Consider the following 18,582-nt stretch of genomic DNA (forward strand, 5'->3'; position numbering starts at 1 on the left):
GCTAAGCTGCTTGGGGATGTTCTGCAAAGTCAACACTCTCCTGGTTCCAAAGAAGTAAATCAACACTGGGCTGGTTGCATGAGATCATTTATGACCATAACTAGATCAGATTTGGGGCTGAATACCCAAATGTAATCCAGTCTTCATGGCTCCTTTTCTATCTTTAGCTTCTTCTAGGCAGAAGTAACCCTTCAGATTCTGGGCCTGGGTCTTCATGGAGAGAAAATCTCCCATCCCTTCAAATCTAATGCTCTTTAGGAACATGACTTTGGGGTAAAATTTAGAGGATGTAAATGGCAAGCACAAGTGTGTGGTCAAGGCTCCTCACTCTGTGTAAAATGGGGGTGTTAAGAAACGTTTAGGTTTTAGCTTAAAAACTTTTGGGTTCTTTGTAAGAGCCAGGAGAAGAGTTTCGGGTCTGGTTGTGGTCAGAGCATTGAAGAGCTAAGAGAGAAGCAATGAGAACCAGGAGTCAGCCAAGGTGACCGTGATCTGCCTGCCAGGAGGTGGCAGTGCCAGTTGGGTTGGGGTTACTTTGATGCTTGATCTGTCAGCCTCCAGCAACCAGGGTGATGAGATGAAGATGGTAAAGGCTCCCTCCATAATCCACCATTGTCCAAAAGTATAAGGATTACTGAGTCTAAGACCTCATTTTACAGACAGGAAACCAAGGTCCAAGAGGGGAAGGGACTTGCCCAAGTTCACAGAGTGGGGCAGAAGCTGAAGCAGGACTTGAACCCAGGGCTCCTGGCTTCCACATGGCAGAGACAAAAAGGTGGATGGAAGAGGAACGGGAGCCATCTCCTCCGCTCTCATCCCCTTGTGGCCCATCACTTGGCTGTGGCCACGTGGATGATCACAAAGCCCTTGATGTCTGAGAATTGGGGGCTGACAAAGTCCACCTGCAGCTGCCTTAGGCCACTCTTGGAGGGGGTGATGTTGAACTGGACCAAGGCCCTCTCCTGGGGCTCCAGGCTGGGTACACTGGGGAAAGGGAAAAGGAGAAAAGCAGACCATCAGCCCTCTCCCATTCCTGAGCTGGCCTGCCAGTCCGTGGCTCTCCAGAAACCTCAAGATCAAGGTCACACTAGCAGCTTCTCTATAGCCCATCTTATAAGAAAGGCAGCCCTCCCCCCACACTTCCACCCTCCCCAGGGTGGCACTTACTCGATGCTGAGCTGTCCCTGGAGAAGGCCACTGCCCTCCACCATCAGCATACCGTCTTCTACTTTCTCCAAGAGGGGGTTGACCACCATCACTTCCACTACAACCGCTACCCCCACCATGGCCGGGCCCAGCACCTGGAGGGGCAATACCCATACAATCATCCCTTCTCTCCTCATTTCCCCAGGAAAACCCATGGTCCTGGTGGGTCAGAGGATGGGGCAAAATCATCTCTACCCCTTGCTTTCACACGCCCAGTTACCTAGCTCCATCATTATATCCATCCCCCTGCATCCATACCATTTCTCCCACCCTTGAGAGTTGAAGCCAGAGCCAAAAGCAACCCCCCCCCCCCCCCACCCCGCTGATCCAGCCTCTGATTTCCTTCCTCAGCTCGGCCAGGAACAAGGTGGTGGATGCGGACAGGGGTCACCTTGATGGTGATGAAGTCCTCCAGAGTAATGTCCTTTTCTACCAGGAGCTTCTCTCCTTTGGTGACAAGGCACATGGCAGCCAACAGGATCTTCTTGTCCTCTGTCAGGTCTTCCTTATATTGAGAGTAAGATATTGTGATTGGGATCTTTTTCTCTGGAAGGGAAAGCAGAGGTGGGAGTTGGGAATCCAATGTCCTTTTTCAACGGGACCCAGAAAGAGAAAGGGAATGTTCCATTCACAGTTACACTCTTTCTGGTCCTTGCAACCAACTGGAGGAAGGCATTATCATCATTACCAGTTCGCAGATGAAGAAACCTAAGGCTCAGAGAGGGTAATTTCTTGTCCAATGTCACTTGGCAAGTGAATCAAGGAGCTAAGATGAGGTGGAATTCAAATTCAGGTCAGTCAGCTACCATGACATCAGATTGTCTCTCTAAGAGTTCCTGGAAATGTCTTTAAACTTTCCCTAGTCATTCCAGATGGAAATCTCTCAGTTCATTACCCATTTATCCCATCAGGAATTCACGCACTGTCTATTGAGCACTTGCTATGTGCTAGTGCAGAGAAGAGGGAGACCAAAGACCTGTCTCAAGCTTCCAATCGAGGGAGGAGGCCAATTTCCTCACAGTTCTCTCTCGTTCCTCCCCACTAAGGCCCAGTCCTAACCAGCCCCCCAATAATGAAAAACCTTCACTGCCACCCCCACCCAGTGAGCTTGTACCCTCTGCCTTCTAAGCTCCTCTGGTTCAGGCTATCTCTGTCTCTCACCAGCCACAAACACACTATGTATTCTTTTCTTGTGAGTATAGGTTACCACAGGCCATACCTGACTGTCAGTCATATTTGGGCTATTTTTTGACATACATATATAATTATTACTTAGGTGTACCATGTCCTTCCCAGTTTGTTCCAGACCCTATCATCCTCTACTGCTCTACTGCCACTGCTTTCCTTATTTCTGTTTCCTTCCTGCCCCTGAGTTTTAAACCTGTGGAAAAGATCCATAAAGTCTTGAACTTGGCTCACACTCTCTGTTCTCCGAGAACTTTGATAAGGAGCATTTACAAAATACCTACAGCTGACAATATACTTTATGGTGAGAAACGCAAAGCTTTCCCACTCAGATCAGGAACAAGGCAAGGATGTCCCCTCTCATCACTCCTTTTTAACATTGTACTCAATGTCCCAGCTAAGACAATAAGACAAGAAAAGGAAATAAAAAGCATACAGATTAGGAAGGAAGAAAGAAAACTCTTTGTTCACAGATGACATGATCATCTAGGTACAAGATTTGAAAGAACAACAACAACAACAAAATCCTGGAACTAGTAAGTGATTACAGCAAGGTCACAGGATATATGATCAATATATAATCACTTTCCTATAAACTGGCAATGAAGTGAGATTTGAAATTAAAAACATAGTACCATTTACACTAGCATCCCCAAAATGAAATACTTGGGCATTAATCTGACAAAATATGTACAAGATCTATATAAGGAAAGAACAAAACTCTGATGAAACAAGTCAAACAAATAAATAAATGGAGAGATATTCTATGTTCATGGCTAGGAAGACCCAATATTATCGAGATGTCAGTTTTTCCCAACTTGATCTATATTTAAGGCAATCCTATCAAAATCCCAGTAAGTTATTTCCTGGACATTGAAAAACTGATTCTAAAGTTTATGTGGAGAGGCAAAAGATACAGAACAGTCAGCATAATATTGAAGGAAAATAAGATCAAAGGACCAGCACTACCTGATTTCAAGATTCACTAAAAACTACAGTAATCAAAACAGTATGGTATTGGCAAAGAGCAGACAAATACATCAATGGAACAGAATAGATAGTCCAGAAATAGAGCCACATAAATATAGTCACAAAGGAAATAAATGAAGAAATTATAGTTTTTAAAAAACATAATGCTGAAATAACTGGACATTCAAATACAAATAAACAAACAAACATAAATAAATGTAGACACAGATTTATAGCCTTTACAAAAATGAGCTCTAAATAAATCATAAGCTTAAGTGTGTGTGTGTGTGTATATATATATATATGCAAATTGACCCTAACAGCAGAACAACCAGGAACGACTAGTCACTATGATGCACACTGACCACCAGGGGGCAGACACTCAAGGCAGGAGCTACCCCCTGGTGGTCAGTGCACTCCCACATGGTGAGCTCCACTCAGCCAGAAGCTGGGCTGACAGCTGCGAGTGCAGCAGCTGTGGCAGGAGCCTCTCCCGCCTCCTCCATAGTGCTAAGGATGTCCGACTACGGCTTAGGCCCACTCCCCCGAGGGCTCCCAGGCTGGACATCCCCAAGGGCTCCCGGAAGGATGGCTGACTGCCAGTTTAGGCCCGATCCCCTGGGGAGTGGGCCTAAGCCGGCAGGTGGACATCCCCCAAGGGGTCCCAGACTGCGAGAGGGTGCAGGCCGGGCTGAGGGACCCCCCCCAGGCTGGGCTGAGGGACCCCCCCCTGCACCCCCAAGTGCACGAATTTTCGTGCACCAGGCCTCTAGTGTGTATATATATATATATATATATTAGTATATATATTGATTTCAGAGAAGGGAGAGGGAGAGAGAAACAACAATGATGAGAACCATGGATCAGCTGCCTCCTGCATGCCCCTTACTGAGAACTGAGCCTGCAACTCTGGGCATGTGCCCTTGATCAGAATCAAACCCAGGACCCTTCAGTCCGCAGGTGGATGCTCTATCCACTTAGCCAAACCGGCCAGGTAGTGTTTGTATTTTTAAATAGCAATAAGCTGATAACTACCCAAAAGAGGGGAAAAGATAAAATACATCACCATGTATTTTGCAGATTACACATCTACTAAAATGATGTTAATGAAAGGCTTATAAAAATTTAAATTACAATGTAAAGTGTAAAGAGCAGGGCACCAATGAGTATTTGCAATATAATTAAAATGATGTTTTTCAAAAAGCAAACAAGCATTCAAAATTTGCAAGGAAAATGTGTTCTTTGGTAGGTGGGTGGCAGGATCATGGGTGATCTTTCTCTTGCATGCTCTCAGTCATTAATGACTGTGTATTACTTTCAATATGAAAAAAAATAGCTAAAAGCCAGGAGAAAGTATATGTTAATTAATATTTCATTATAAAGTGTGATTTAGATTTTGTGAAAATTAAATGACACCTCCTTCATATGTTTTCACGCCTTGTCAAGATACACAAGTTTCAGTCACCAGAAACTGGCCCAGAGCAACAGTTTCTTTGTTTAATTGAATCTTTAGAGTTCAGAAGGTATGTGAAGAGATAGATAGACAAAGACAGAAAGAGGGAGAGAAAGACAGAGAGGTAGGGAGGGAGAGAGAGTAGGAAAAAGAATAATCAAATGGGGTACATTTAGTAAATCATAGATGAAGTGCTAGGTGTAAAAAATCCTTGAAATACATATATTTAAAAGCAGTTAGAATAAAGTACCTTAAAATTGTGCAAAAAATTTCAAAAGGATGATGTTTTGGTTCAAAATATCAAGGGTGCATTTCAGGCAAATGTACCGTTAGGCACGTTAAGCATAGCCGGTGTGGGCTGACCGCACCCACCTCTCCAAGGCCTGCAGTCGGGCAACAGGGCCAGCTGCGCAATGTGCCTGGCTTTTGCTGTGGGCTCTTAGTCAGACTGGTGTGAGTCCTGCCCCTACACAGACTGACGTGTGACCTTGGACTGGCGAGTTCACCTTTCTGGGTGTGAGTTGAATTCCCAGGACAGGGCCTGACACGTGTAAGCACTTAATAAACGTCTCTTACTCACCTACCCGTCTCATGCAGGGCACCTGGAGAAGGCGACACAAGCGTATTCCACAGGGTATGACATGCTCCCAGCATGTAAACGTTCATGTAATTTGATAAGTAGGGACTATAAATCCTCTCACCGTTAGGTCAGTTTGCCACCAGATGATTGTGACTTTTATGACTATTCTCATTAGTTAGCCCCTCCGAGCCTCACTTTTCTCATCTGGAAAGTGCAGACTAGAGGCGAGGCCCCGAGCAAATGCTAGGAATACCCTCTTCTTTCCTGGGAATGAACGTAGGATTATGGGAAGTCAAGCCTCGCCCCCACCCTCCTGGAAAGGGGTATTGCTGGCCGGGTCCCACCCGGCAGGGCGGGCGGGCGGGCGGTCTTACCTTCTTCGGGCCCCAGCCGCACCGCCTGGGACTCCCGCAGGATCTCGGCCACCGGCCTGCGGGTGTAGAGGATGGTGGCACAGCTCACGTTGACTCGGACCCGCTGGGCCCGCGAGGTGAGGTTGGTCAGGCTCAGGGCCAGCTTTAGGTCGTGGCCCAGCATGGGCGGCTCCAGCACCTTGAACTTGCCCGCGATGCTGGGCTTGGTGGCGGGCTCCAGCAGGTCATCGCGCCAGAGGCCGCGGCCGCCGCCCCTGCGGACCCGGGCCCTGCGCCCAGAGGCTTCCACGCCGAACAGCTTCCGCACGGCCTTGCTGTACACCTGCCTCTCCTTCCGGGACCCTGCAGGGCACCGCAGATCTCAGAGCCAGGCCACCGGCTCCCATTTCCCCGCTTCTCTGGGCAAAGCCACCGCCCTCTCTTCACTTTAATTCCCCACGCTGCCGGAGGTCTCCCATTGGCAGCCCAGGAGCCATGTGCAGACCTCAGCCATATGCATTCTGTTTGGTTCTGGACTATTTCAATAACTTAAAAGTTTTTATTTATTTATTTTTTTTTTTAAAAAAATATTTTTTATTGATTTCAGAGAGGAAGGGAAAGGGAGAGAGAGATAGAAATATCAATGATGAGAATCACCAGACTGGCTGCCTCCTGCATGCCCCCAGTGGGGAGATGGAGCCTGCAACCCAGGCATGTGCCCCTGACTGGAATCGAACCTGGGACTCTTCAGGCTGCAGGCTCTATCCACTGAGCCAAACCGGCTAGGGCTATTTTTTTTTTTTTTTCAGAGAGAGAAGGTGGGAGAGAGCACAAATTAGTGACCATGGCATAGGCTTTGGCAGATGATAAACAGGCACTGCTGTTATTGTTATTATTATTATTAATTTTGAACTGGGCCCTAGTGCTAAGTATCCTAGATGTTCAAGTTAAAAAACTCTACTACTATCATCACTAAGTTTATAGTAATTATTATTATATGTGGACATAGCTCATACAGTGCTTGGCACATGGTAAGTGTTCAAGGACATGCAGCTATTATATCATTAGATGTGGGAAATCTTAGAAAACAGAGGGAGCTATTACTAGAAGCTAAAGCAGCGGTTCTCAACCTGTGGGTCGCGACCCCTTTGGCGGTGGAACGACCCTTTCACAGGGGTCGCCTAAGACCATCCTGCATATCAGATATTTACATTATGATTCATAGTAGTAGCAACATTACAGTTATGAAGTAGCAACAAAAATAATTTTATGGTCGGGTCACAACACGAGGAACTGTATGTAAAGGGCCAGAAGGTTGAGAACCACTGAGCTAAAGGCACTTGGCTCAAAGCACAGAGACAGTGTTGAAGGATGCTACCACCACCAGAACATCCGGGAAAGGGCCTGGTCCCGCCACCCACGGTTGTCCCTCTGCAGCGGTCGGGTCATCGGGGAGGCTGACGGAGGCCACCGTGCTGCCCTTACCCTCTGGGTACTTGTAGAGGCCCGTGATGTCCACGCGGGAGTCGCTGCCCACAGCCTTGGTGCTGATGCACCTCCCAACCTTCTTCGTGTCTGAATACACACGTTCCCTGCTGTCATCCTCGTTCCAGAGCCAGGTGATGTAGTCTGCATTGACCTCCGCAAACACAAAGGGGCCATCGTGGGCCAGGTGCACGTCGCCCTCACGGATGGCAGTGACTGAGGCCGGGCCGCACCGGAACACGCCTGGGCAGGAGGGGTAGGGGGTGAGCAGCATGGGGGAGGGAAAGCAGGTGTCTGGGACCCACCCGGCTGAGCCCATACCTTCGCTCTCCTCCTGGGGGGTGGCATCCAGAACCTGCCAGCCATTGTAAGAGGGGCCCAGGTCCTGCCGGGCAAACCAGCTCTCATTCCAGACATGGAAATTCCTGCCACAGAGAGAGGAGGGGGCAGGGTGGCCTACAGTGAGCACAGAGGCCCATGTTAGGGAACTTCCTAGTGGGAGCCATCCCTGGGCCGGTACTCTGGCGGAGTGCTGAGGCGGAATCTTGTGAGCCATTCATTCAACTGGTCTGATGAGAACATATCGTGTGTGTGCGTGTGTGTGTGTGTGTGTGTGTGTGTGTGTGTGTCAAGAACCTGTTGTTTAAGGTACTAGAAATACAACTGCAAATAAGACAGAAGATCCTTGCTCTCATGCAGCTTACATTCTAACAAAGGAGACCGATGGGGAGATAGGCGAAATTAAGTAAGCAGATAAATAAAACAAATGCAAATAACAATGCTGTGAAAAGAGGGGCCTGAGATAGAGCATAACTGCTGGAGTCCTACTGTAGGTAAATGACATCTGAGATGAGAGTTAAAGGAGAAAGAAGTAGCCATGGGAGGAGTGAAGGGAACAGTGTTCCAGGCAGGAGGACTAGCATGTGCGAAGGCTCTCGAGACAAGAAAAAGCTTTAGTGTGTTCAAGGAACAGAAGGTATGTAAGTATCTTGGGGCTACAGCAAGCATGGGGTGCACGTAGGGGTCAGATTATGCAGAGTTCTGTAGGCTTTGGTAAGGAGCTCAGGTTTTATTTTAAGTTTCCTACGTTAAAGATGAGACTGTGAGACGAGGAAAGGTGACACAGGGTCACACAGTAAGGAAGCAGCAGAGAGAAACCTAGTTGGTCCGACATGGCATCTTTACAGCTGGTCTCCGAACCCTTGTTTGGTAGGTAATGGTCTTTGGGAAGACATCTTGATAAGCATCTGGGGGCAAAAAGGAGGACAGCGACAGCCTGCATGGTGACAGAGGCCCCAGCATCCAAAAGAAGGTCTGTTCCTTTTTGTGGCGCTCCTGTGGGGACAGGGAGTGAAGAGAAGCAAAAAGAGAAGGAAAGAGGAGAAGAGAGGCAGGTGATGTGAGGCATGAGAAGGGCGGGGCGAGGACATTTGAAGGCCAGGCTTGCCAAGGCTGTCTGTGCTCTGGGTTGTATGTTCTTCCTGGTTTCCTCTGCTCTTTAGAAAGTTGACTTGTGTGACAACTCGTATACATATGAACATTCGGACGAGGTTATTCACTGAAGCCTTGTCTATAAAAGGCAGCCGTTCGGTCCATCCATGTGAGATGGTTAGAGAAACAATGATTGTTCCCATATAACTGGAAGGCAGACCGGGTACACACCCCTGCGGGTCCACTCACTAGCTGTATGGCCTTAGTCAAGTTACCTAACCTCTCTGTGCTCAGGTTCCTCATCTGCAAAATAGAGATAATAATACTACCTAGCTCACAGGGTTCTTTGATATATATATATATGGCACTTACAGTAACTGGGCCTCGCATACACTAGTGCGGCATTATTTTACACACTACAAATAATAAGAAAACCTTGAATGTACTGATATAAAGTTGTTAAATGCAGAAGCAAGAAGACAGTACAGGCAGGTCTGGAAGATGTTTTGGGTTTGGTTCCAGACCACCGCAATAAAGCGAGGTATCACAATAAACGAGTTGTGATTTTTTTGCTTATGGGGGAGGGGGTCTTGCCTTCAGTTTGTCAAAAATGCAACATCTGTGAAGTGCAATAAAGCGAAGCGCAATAAATAAAACTCGCAACAAGACGAGGTCTGCCTTGTTACACAAAGCTCCCAATATTAAAAAGCAGGTGTGTAAGGGGACTCACTATGTGCATGTTCTTGTGTCTGCAGAGACTCTCTGGGAAGAGATGGGAGAAGCTGATCACAGTGCTGCCTCCGGGAGGAGGACAGGGAGGCTGGGACGGGTGGGAGGGAGACTTACCACTGTGGCCCATTTTGTACCTTTGGAATTTCAAAGCACATGAATGCGTTTCCTATTTTCAAAAATGTGATAGTCCCAGGACTCTGGGGAGGGCTTTGTCCCACAGAGGGGAGGACCAGGGGTTCGAGGCAGTCAGACCTTGAGCCCCCTCATGACCTCCGAGTCACATGTCCAAAGACTCCTGCATCTCAGCAGAGTCCCTCTGCCTAGGACCCCCCTCCAAACACAGGGTGCCTCTCACTCCTCCCAGAACTGGCTCAACTCAGGAGAGTTGGGCTCCAGGTTGGGGACTGCCTCAGGGAGCCCCTGGGACCCAGCGGGCCCGGGACCCACCACATGCTGTCTTCCGTCAGGTCCTCCAGGGTCCGCCCGAAGGAGTCCACGTATTTGTCCACACTCAGGTTCCTGTCTGTGTCGTGGGCCGAGTTAAAGTTGGACACAACCCGTGTCGCGATCCCCAAGCACCTAAGGACTGAAAAGTAGGAGGCTGGTGAGGCTCCAGGAGCAGCCAGGCCCCCACACTGGGGAGGGGTCTGGCGCCCCCAGCCTGCTGCCCCCCTCATTTCTGGCCACAGGCTCCTCCTTGTCTTTGTCTACTTGGTCAGGGCCGAGACTCCTGCCTCCACTCTCACAAACACCACCCTCTCCTCTACCGTCTTTCAGGGGACTTCTGGGGACACTACTGCCCCCTCCCCCACTTTTGAATGGACAGGCTCCAAGGCTGGCAGGACCTTGGAAGCCATGTAACAGCCTTGGAATCCCGAGGGGACCAGAGGCTGTGGGGCCACAGGGTTTGCCCAAGGGCACTCAGTGAGTTCAGGGCAGAGGAAGGGGGGACTGATTTGGCCAAATAAATGATCCACAGTCACATAAATAAATTATCTTCTTTCTTTCTTCATTAGCCAGACTTCTATTTCCCCTTCACCAGTAAAGAAAGACTGGGTCTTTTTTGGGGGGGCGGGGAGAGAAAAGGTATATGCAAATTAATGTAAATGAGAGAAGTGGCCTAATTTTGGAGTACCTGTGCACATGACTCCAGCGAAGACCCAACACTGGCCGTATTTGACTGGCTTGAACCTGCCCTTGAACCACTTGCGCAGGATGGCCACGCTGCCACGCCAGTGCAGGGGGCTGGTGCCGCCGCCGTACTTGCCCTGCCACTGGCCTTGAACCACGCCCCGGTCGTTGTTGCTGTTCACCTGCACAGACGGATGGGTCCACCACCAGCAGGGCTCCCCACTTCGGCAGCCTCACCATCGTACAATCACCTCCAGCTTTGGACCACCCAGGCACTTGGGGTCACCCCTTGCTTTTAAATCGTCTGAAAATTTTACTGTCTTAAAATTTCTACTTTTCGCTACCATTTACTACGTGCAGTGACCTCCCATTGGGTTACTCTCTTGTTGAAAATCATCTACAGTCTTAGAGCATTTCCTGTTTTGAATGGTGTGTTTTGGGGAACTGTTGGTCGAATAATAACTATGGAGACGGCTAACATTCAATAAACGCTTCCCGGGTACCAGACACGCCTCTAAAGCTTTGGGCCCACCATATTAATCTGCTTAAAGTAGGTTCTATTAATTTCCTTTGTGTTCAGATGAAAAAGAAAAGAAAAAGAAAAAGAGAGAGAGATTCAGAGAGGTTTAGGGACTTGCCCTGATCACACAGCAAGTGAGTAAAAGGAGTTCAGGGCTTGTGCCCCAGGGCCATAGTGTCTGCTGTCAGCACTGGTCCCTGCTTTGGAGTCCCTGTGCTCCAACAGCTCTCTGAGGTCTTGGGGAACTGAGGGTATCAAATATGAGAAAAGCAGCTTTGTCCATTTTGTCTAACACTTGCTTTCTTAGAGCTACAAGGCCATCTTCTGAGGAGGGAGGACTGGTGAGTAATGGGCTAAAGATGGCAGCCCCCCCCCAGGAGGTGCGTCTGAGTACCCTCTCCCCGAATCTGGCTGCTGTGGCTACTTTGCCAAGGACTATGGTGGAAGTGACGCTGAGCCAGATTCCAGGCCCAGGCGCTCATGCCACTGGCAGCTCCGACTTCCTCTTTCTGAAACTACCAGGTGGGGAGAAGCCAGGCGCCGTGCCTGATTACCCTGAGACTCCCCTGCTCCGAGGAAGCCCAGCCCAGCCACGTGGAAAGGCTGCATGGAGAGACAGAGTGATGACTGGCCAGCCCCCGCTCTTCCCACTACCCCATCCCAGCGCCAGCCAGGAAAGTGCACAAGCCATCTTCACGGTCCAGCTCAGGCGGTCGCGGCACGGGAGAGACCAAGGGCTGCCAGGGAACACCGGCCGCCAGAACCAAGGCCCCAGGTAGATGGTCCCATCAAACCGCCCCAGACATCTGCAGCCACTCAGACACCGCCCCCCCCCCCCCCACCCCGCCCAAGCATCTTGGAGCAGAGACAAGCCATCCGCGCGGTGCCTGCCCGAGTCCCTGATCAGTAAAATTGTAAGCATAATAAATGGTTGTTTCAGAGCCCTGAGTTTTGGGTGGTTTGTTAGGCAGCAGTAGAGAATTAAAACAAGAGGTTGGCGGGGATGGCGGGGCTCCTCACCATGGCGCTGATGATCCTGGTGACGTAGACGGGGTCGTGGCGGCAGGACACATCGGTGGCCGGGTTGTTTTGGTGACTGGGGCTTCGGTCCAGGATGGAGAGGCAAATGTTCAGGATGTCCTCCTCAAACTGTCCCCAGAGAGGCTGTGCTTAGAGCCAGAGCCTCACCCGTATCCCAGACCCTCCCACGGCCTCACCCTGTCAGTCATTTGTGTGGTGCAGGGGAAGGGCAGTTTGCCTACCCGTCACCACCCGGGGGCCCCACAGAGCATCCCCAAGACTCAGAAACCCTTCCTCAACAGTCACCCAGGAACCAGAAGCTCAACCCTAACCATGTCCTCTCCTGCTCAGTAGTCAATAGTGTGAACTTGTGGCTCTGGAGTCACGTCGACCCCACCGGCTTACTTGGATGGTTTCTATGATTTTTTTCAACTACATCTGAATTAATTGGCAAACTGGGCGAATTCATTTAAACACTGGGAAGTTTTTACGTACAAATTAAAATGTCCAGTCTTGGAAAATTTGGAGGGTCTGGGAACCCTCACTTTCCCACATGACTCTAAGCAGTGGATGCTGAGAAGTGCATCGTCCCCGCCCAGTCCCTGACCCCACATGCTTTCCACATCCACTCCTCAGCCTACAGTCAAGGTCCTTCCCTTGCCTGCCACTCTTCTTCTGGCTGGGCACCCGGAGCCCAGGCAGACGGAGCTCCTCCAGCAGAACCTCGGTACCCTCTGACTTCCCACCTCCTGCTGCCCTGTCTGCTCTTCCCTCTGCCCGTCCAGGTCCCGCCCAACTTTGGACACCAGCCCCTGTTAATACCACGAAGCCTCCCACAAGTCCCACCGTGGTGTTTCCTTTCATGATCTTCTGAACGCCCTCTGCTCCCACCTCTACTACCCTGACTTTCCTCTGCCCATCAAGCCTTGTATTGTAACTATTTATCTAAGCCAGAGGCTCTCAGGTGTGGCCCCAGACCAGCAGCAATGACTTCACGTGGGATCTTGTTAGAAATGCAAATTATCCCCTCTCCAGCCCTTCATGAGTCAGCCACTCTGGGGGTGGTGCCCAGCCATCTGTGTGTTTTCAGGAGCCCTCCACGTGATGCTGGTGCAGGCTTGAGAATGAGAACCCTTGATCTACGCTATTTATCTTTCTACTAGAGGCCCGGTGCACAAAATTCATGCATGGGGTGGGGGTGTCCCCTCAGCCTGGCCTGCACCCTCTCCAATCTGGGACATCCCTCTCACAATCCGGGACTGCTGGCTCCTAACTGCTCACCTGCTTCCCTGCCTGATCGCCCTAACTGCCCCCCTACTAGCCTGGTCACCCCTAATTACCCCCCTGCTGGCCTGGTCACCCCTAATTGCCCCCCTGATGGCCTGGTTGCCCCAACTGTCCCCCTCTGCTGGCCTGGTTGCCCTTTATTGCCCCCCCATGGCCTGGTCACTCCCAACTGCTCCCCCCCGACAGCCTGGTCACCCCCAACTTCCCCCCCCTGCCAGCCTGGTTGCCCCATGCAGCCTGCTGTTCAGTCATTTGGTCACCTTTCCCTAACCCCCCTGCTGGCTCAGTCACTCCACGCAGCCTGCTGTTCAGTCGTTTGGTCGTCCCTCACTAACCCCCCTGCCGGCCTTGTCGCCCCATGCAGCCTGCTGTTCTGTCATCCATCAGTTTGTTTTGGTCGTGATGGCCCCTGGCTTTTTATATATTAGGATAGCAGAACTGACCCGTTCTGTTTCCAAATACATCCAAAGCACTTTGCCTTCCCAAGGACCCAGCGCAGGCCCTGACACAACTAATAGTAGATGAATGAATGAATGAATGAATGGACGAATTTGCTCTAGGAGGCAGACAGCTTGTCCCTCCTGGGAGAAAGGGCTCCTGGTTGAGTTTTCACATGCCCTAGCCCACGTCCCCCTGTGGCCGGTGCCCCTGGAGACCTGCCCGAAGTTCCAGCCTTGGGCTCGGATGCACTTCTCCACGCCTCGGAAGATGATCCCGCTGTCATTGAGCACGTACTCCTGTCTCTCCTCCTCTGAGGCCAGAAACACATCATCCTCTGAAAGGCAGAGGTCAAAGGGGCTCAGCAGGGACCAGCTGCAGGCAGTGCCGGGAGGCTGGCTGGCAGCAGAGGACAAGAGGGGCTTGCTGGGCTCCCGGGCTGTCATGAGGCCAAGCTCCATTCCACCTGGCTGATCTCTCCCAGGCAGGGACCAACCCCAACCCAGCCCAATACTGAAGGATTGTACGAGTCCTGATGTCTTTGGCCGACCCTACTGGTGCCAACAGCAGCCTCAAATTTCTTCAATACTAATGAGAATACTGACCCCAGAACCCCTTATAATGTGCTTTCTATATTGCAAGCATTAGTGCTATGAATTCTCACCATAACCCTTAGAGGTAGGCTGTTATTCCCATATTACAGATGAGAAAACTGAGACTCATAGAGAGAAGCAACAGGAGAGCCGGGACCGAACCAACGCTGTCTGCTGGCTAAAGCCCAGCTCTTACCCACTCCTGGGCCCCTCCTGCCTCAGGCCCCATCGCTGCCCACTGGCCTCTGCACACAGAAACCACCGATTCCCATCCCCCTGGCACAGGCTCCTGTGGAGCACCTGCTACCAGGTTCCTCTGCCCAGTGCCCACCTCCACCCAGGCCTGGCTCTCACCAAGATCTTGGCATTGACCTCCCTAGCCATTGACCTGCCTCCCAGGCCCTTCCTAAGGGCAAGCCCTCCTCTAGGACAACTTCCAGGAAAGCTTGTGCTTCGGTCTTGGCAGCTCCTACCTGGGCACCAGGGGTTGAAAAGGAGAACAAACTCGCCCAGCTTCCGGTCACTGTGTTTGCGGCGAGAGGAAAGCCTGGTGCTCAGCCGGTAGCGGCCAATGACGGCATCGGGAGGGCTGGTGACCTTGATGGTCACTGTTTTCCCCTTCTGAGCTGCCCTCACTGCCGTCCAGGCATTTCCCACCTCCATCTCCGATGTCGGGAACACGGCTTTGGTGCCGAGAGCCTCAGAAGCCTGGGGCCCTGGAGGAGAGGAGAGGCACTCAGGAGACCAGTCACCCCAGGAAATCCAGCTCCGGAAAAGGGGGAAAGCGCCGGCCTGGACGTGCAGCCTTCCCTCCCCGAGCTGCTGGGACCCCGCTGCGGGGAAGAGCCTGCCCAAGACAAGACTGGGCCTTGGCAGAATGGGGTACTCAGCTGTCCCGACTCCCACCCACCTCCTGGATCAAAGAGAAAGTGACAGGCCCCTTCGAGACCAAAGTCTGTCTTTTGTCTGGCCAGGAGAGAAAGGTGTGGGCTAGCAGGTTCCTGCTGATTTCTTGTACCTTCCAGAATCCTTGGTGTCCTCAGGATTCCAGAGTAGTCATCTTGTCTATCCCCCTGCCTGCTGCAGCACCTCCCAGCCAACCCCAGAAAGCTGTCATCAAAACCTTCCAGGATCCAGGGCTCAGCCCACCTATAGGGATTTGTTTGCCCCCAAGTCTGGGCTGACGACTACAGGGTCTCAGGTCACTGGTCACAAGACAAGTGTTCCTGACTGCGGACCAGTGGAGGCTGCTGTGAGCCAGTTACCTGTCTCCACCGTGAAGATGAGGGTGTCCTTGCTGTCCAGGGGACAGTTCAGCTCCAGCATGAAGGTGAACATCTGGCCCCTGCGAACCACCAGCTCGGGGCCGGGGTACTCCTGGGTGTGGTGGGCAGCACCATTCCTTGGCCACTGCCAGTCCACCTCGGTGACTCTGATCCCTGAGGGAGAGGACAGGGCGATGAGGCCAAGCCCGTGGCACGTTTCTCACCCCTGCCCCCCATCTGCCCCAGCCTGCCAGCCGTGTGCTCATTCAGCCACTAGTTGTCCCACACAGTAGATTCTGGTTATTTGTGGTAGTTACTTTCTATCAAGTCTCCGTGAACACTGAATTAGGGAGCACTGAACCACTGCTCTTAGGGAATGTATAGTGTTAGGTTCCTGTGAGCCTTTGTCACAATTTTTTTCATGAGCCAATCAATATATAACCTTGTTTTTATATATTGATGAGCAGCATGTGAGCGGGGCTGCTGGCAGACAGGGGACAGGGATGGGGTGGGGGGACCGTGGCGGGAGGGGCTGGGCAGGGGCATGGAGGATGTGTTTCTGTTTAAAGGCACCTTATCCTATATAATAAAAGGCTAATATGGAAATAGACTGAACGGCAGAACAACTGAACAACCGGTCACTATGACGTGCTCTGACCACCAGGGGGCGTGTGCGGAACATGGTGGGCGTTGGCCATGGTGGGATGGTGGAGCAGGTGAGTGAGGGCGCCAGACCAAGATGGGGCGCCAGTCACTGTCATCTAGGCGAGCCTCTGGTGGTTACTGAAAATTCTTTGTTCCCACGTGCTGCAGTCCTGCTTGACATTTGCACCTGCTTCCGGTGCCGGCCCCGCTCACACCCACTGCCAGCACCGGAGCTGCCACTCGCACCCACTGACAGCTCTGGAGCTGCCACTTGCACCTGCTGCTGGTGCACAGGGCCGGTCTTGACCACTCAGCACCATCAACGGGTGGGAGCAGTGGCTGCCAGCCCTGATTGCCCCTGAGGGTTTCTCCACCTCTCCCTACTCCTGAGGGGCAATCTGGGCAGCAGCCATTCGCATCCACTGACGGCGCTGGCCCCAATAGCTCTGTGCGTTCAGCATGTGAGCGGGGCTGCTGGCGGACAGGGGACAGGGATGGGGTGGGGGGGACTGTGGCGGGAGGGGCCGGACAGGGGCATGGAGGATGGACCAAGACCTGCCCCTGACCTACCAGCATGTCTCACAGCCCACAGTTCCTTTCAAGGTGCACCAATTCATGCACTGGCCCCCTAGTTTAATATATTGTTGATTCATTAACATTACACTCATGGACAACACTGCACCTCAGGCCTGAATGAAGCTTAGCTAACATGCGTTTTCTCCGTAAAGCACGTCGTAGCCTCCTGTGCTTAGGAACATTAGACAGCGCTTCAGCACTAAGCTTGGGGCCATTTTAAACTGCAAAACTATCAACAAAAAAGACATAAACGCAGAAAATGTGGCATTAAATAGACTGCAAAAGGACACTTGTTTGTAGTACAAGAGCAGAAATAAGAAGACAGAGCATCACCTTTTCCCACTTCAGCTGGGAGCACGCATGTTAGGCCACCTGATTTTCTTCCGTCTGCACATGAGGACTGACTTGGAATTTAAAATAAATTGCAGGCAGTAGGCCAATTTGCAAACACGGAATCCACAAATACGGGGATTGACTGTGTATTTTCTGTGCCAGACTGGCACTGGGATATATTGGTCCGAGAGATAGATCTGGACTTTCCCTGGAGAGATACACAGTGAGGCTCTGTGGCTCAATTGTTATGAGCACAGCCTTTGGGATCAGCTCATGTGGGTTCAAATCTTGACTTGGTCATCTAAGGGCTAAACTACCTTCTGCTTGATTTCTCTGTGCTCCAAGGTACTCTTCCGTAGAGTGGGAATAACAATACCTTGTGGAGGACAACTGGCTGTCATTTGGAGCCCCAAGAACAGAGCTTTAATTATTTATTTATTTGTTGTTGTTAATCCTCACCTGAGGATATTTTTCCATTGATTTTTAGAGAGAGTGGAAGAGAGAGGGAAAGACAGAGAGAAACATCAATATGAGAGAATCATCAATTGGTTGCCACCTGCACGCGCCCCGATCATGGCCCGGGCTGGGGAGGAGCCTGTAACCAAGGTACATGCCCTTGATCGGAATCGAACCTGGGACCCTTTGGTCTGCAGGCTGATGTTCTATCCACTGAGCCAAACTGGCTAGGGCCAGAGCTTTATATTCCAGATGAGCAAGGTGACACGTAAATAGATGAGTCCACAAATAACTATCATTCTGATGTAGGTTGTTAAGGCAAAGTACGTGGAGCTGAAAGAAAGTATTAAAGAGGGGCCTAGCCTGGTCTGCAGGTGATAGCGAGGCTCGCCTGAGGAGGGGGCATTTAGACTGTGTTGAATTGGATGGGGTGTCTTCAGTGGAAAGGTGGGTGGCATATCCAGCCTCAACCCAAGCATCCTCTCCCTCCATCCACTTCCGTCTACTTCAGTGTTCATTCATTCAGGCATCAGGTGCTGTGCTGGGTGCTGCAGGCTCCATGGCCATGAAGGATACCTTTGCCCTGCCGCCGGGAGGTTGCAGTCCGGCAGAAGAGCAGGTCTATCTCAAACATCTAAGAGCAAGCTTTGGGGAGTATCCTCACGGCATGGCACCTAGTTTCTGCTGACCAAGTGATCCAAGAGACCAAGGTGGAAGCTGCAATGCCTTTTATGACCAAACTTAGAAGTTGCAGTCGGTCTACCATAGGCTATTGGTCAGGGCCGCTACAAAGGTCTGCACAGGTTTAAGGGGAAGGAACACACCCCACCCCTTATGAAAATGGGTCAATGCCGCATTGTAAGAAGGACATGTGCGATGAGATCTGGTGTATTGAGATGTCCATCCTGTCAAATACAATCTTCC

General features: G+C 51.1%; 1 protein-coding gene across 1 annotated transcript; it reads right to left on the minus strand.

The window, feature by feature from the left end:
* Positions 1–830: 830 nt before the first annotated feature.
* On the minus strand, positions 831–18,292 carry TGM6 (transglutaminase 6). Its single transcript, XM_070421331.1, has 13 exons — positions 18,235–18,292; positions 15,649–15,822; positions 14,857–15,099; positions 14,009–14,127; positions 12,066–12,194; positions 10,530–10,707; positions 9,842–9,980; positions 7,553–7,656; positions 7,232–7,474; positions 5,768–6,109; positions 1,598–1,752; positions 1,168–1,301; positions 831–984 (listed from the first exon to the last, which is right to left on the minus strand). The coding sequence occupies exons 1-13, from the start codon at positions 18,290–18,292 to the stop codon at positions 831–833; spliced, it is 2,172 nt and encodes a 723-aa protein (XP_070277432.1).
* Between the last annotated feature and the right edge of the window lie 290 nt (positions 18,293–18,582).

The sequence above is a fragment of the Myotis yumanensis genome, unplaced genomic scaffold (assembly GCF_028538775.1).
Source record: "Myotis yumanensis isolate MYYU_CA2020_CCGP unplaced genomic scaffold, mMyoYum1.0.hap1 SCAF_7, whole genome shotgun sequence".
Taxonomy (NCBI): domain Eukaryota; kingdom Metazoa; phylum Chordata; class Mammalia; order Chiroptera; family Vespertilionidae; genus Myotis; species Myotis yumanensis.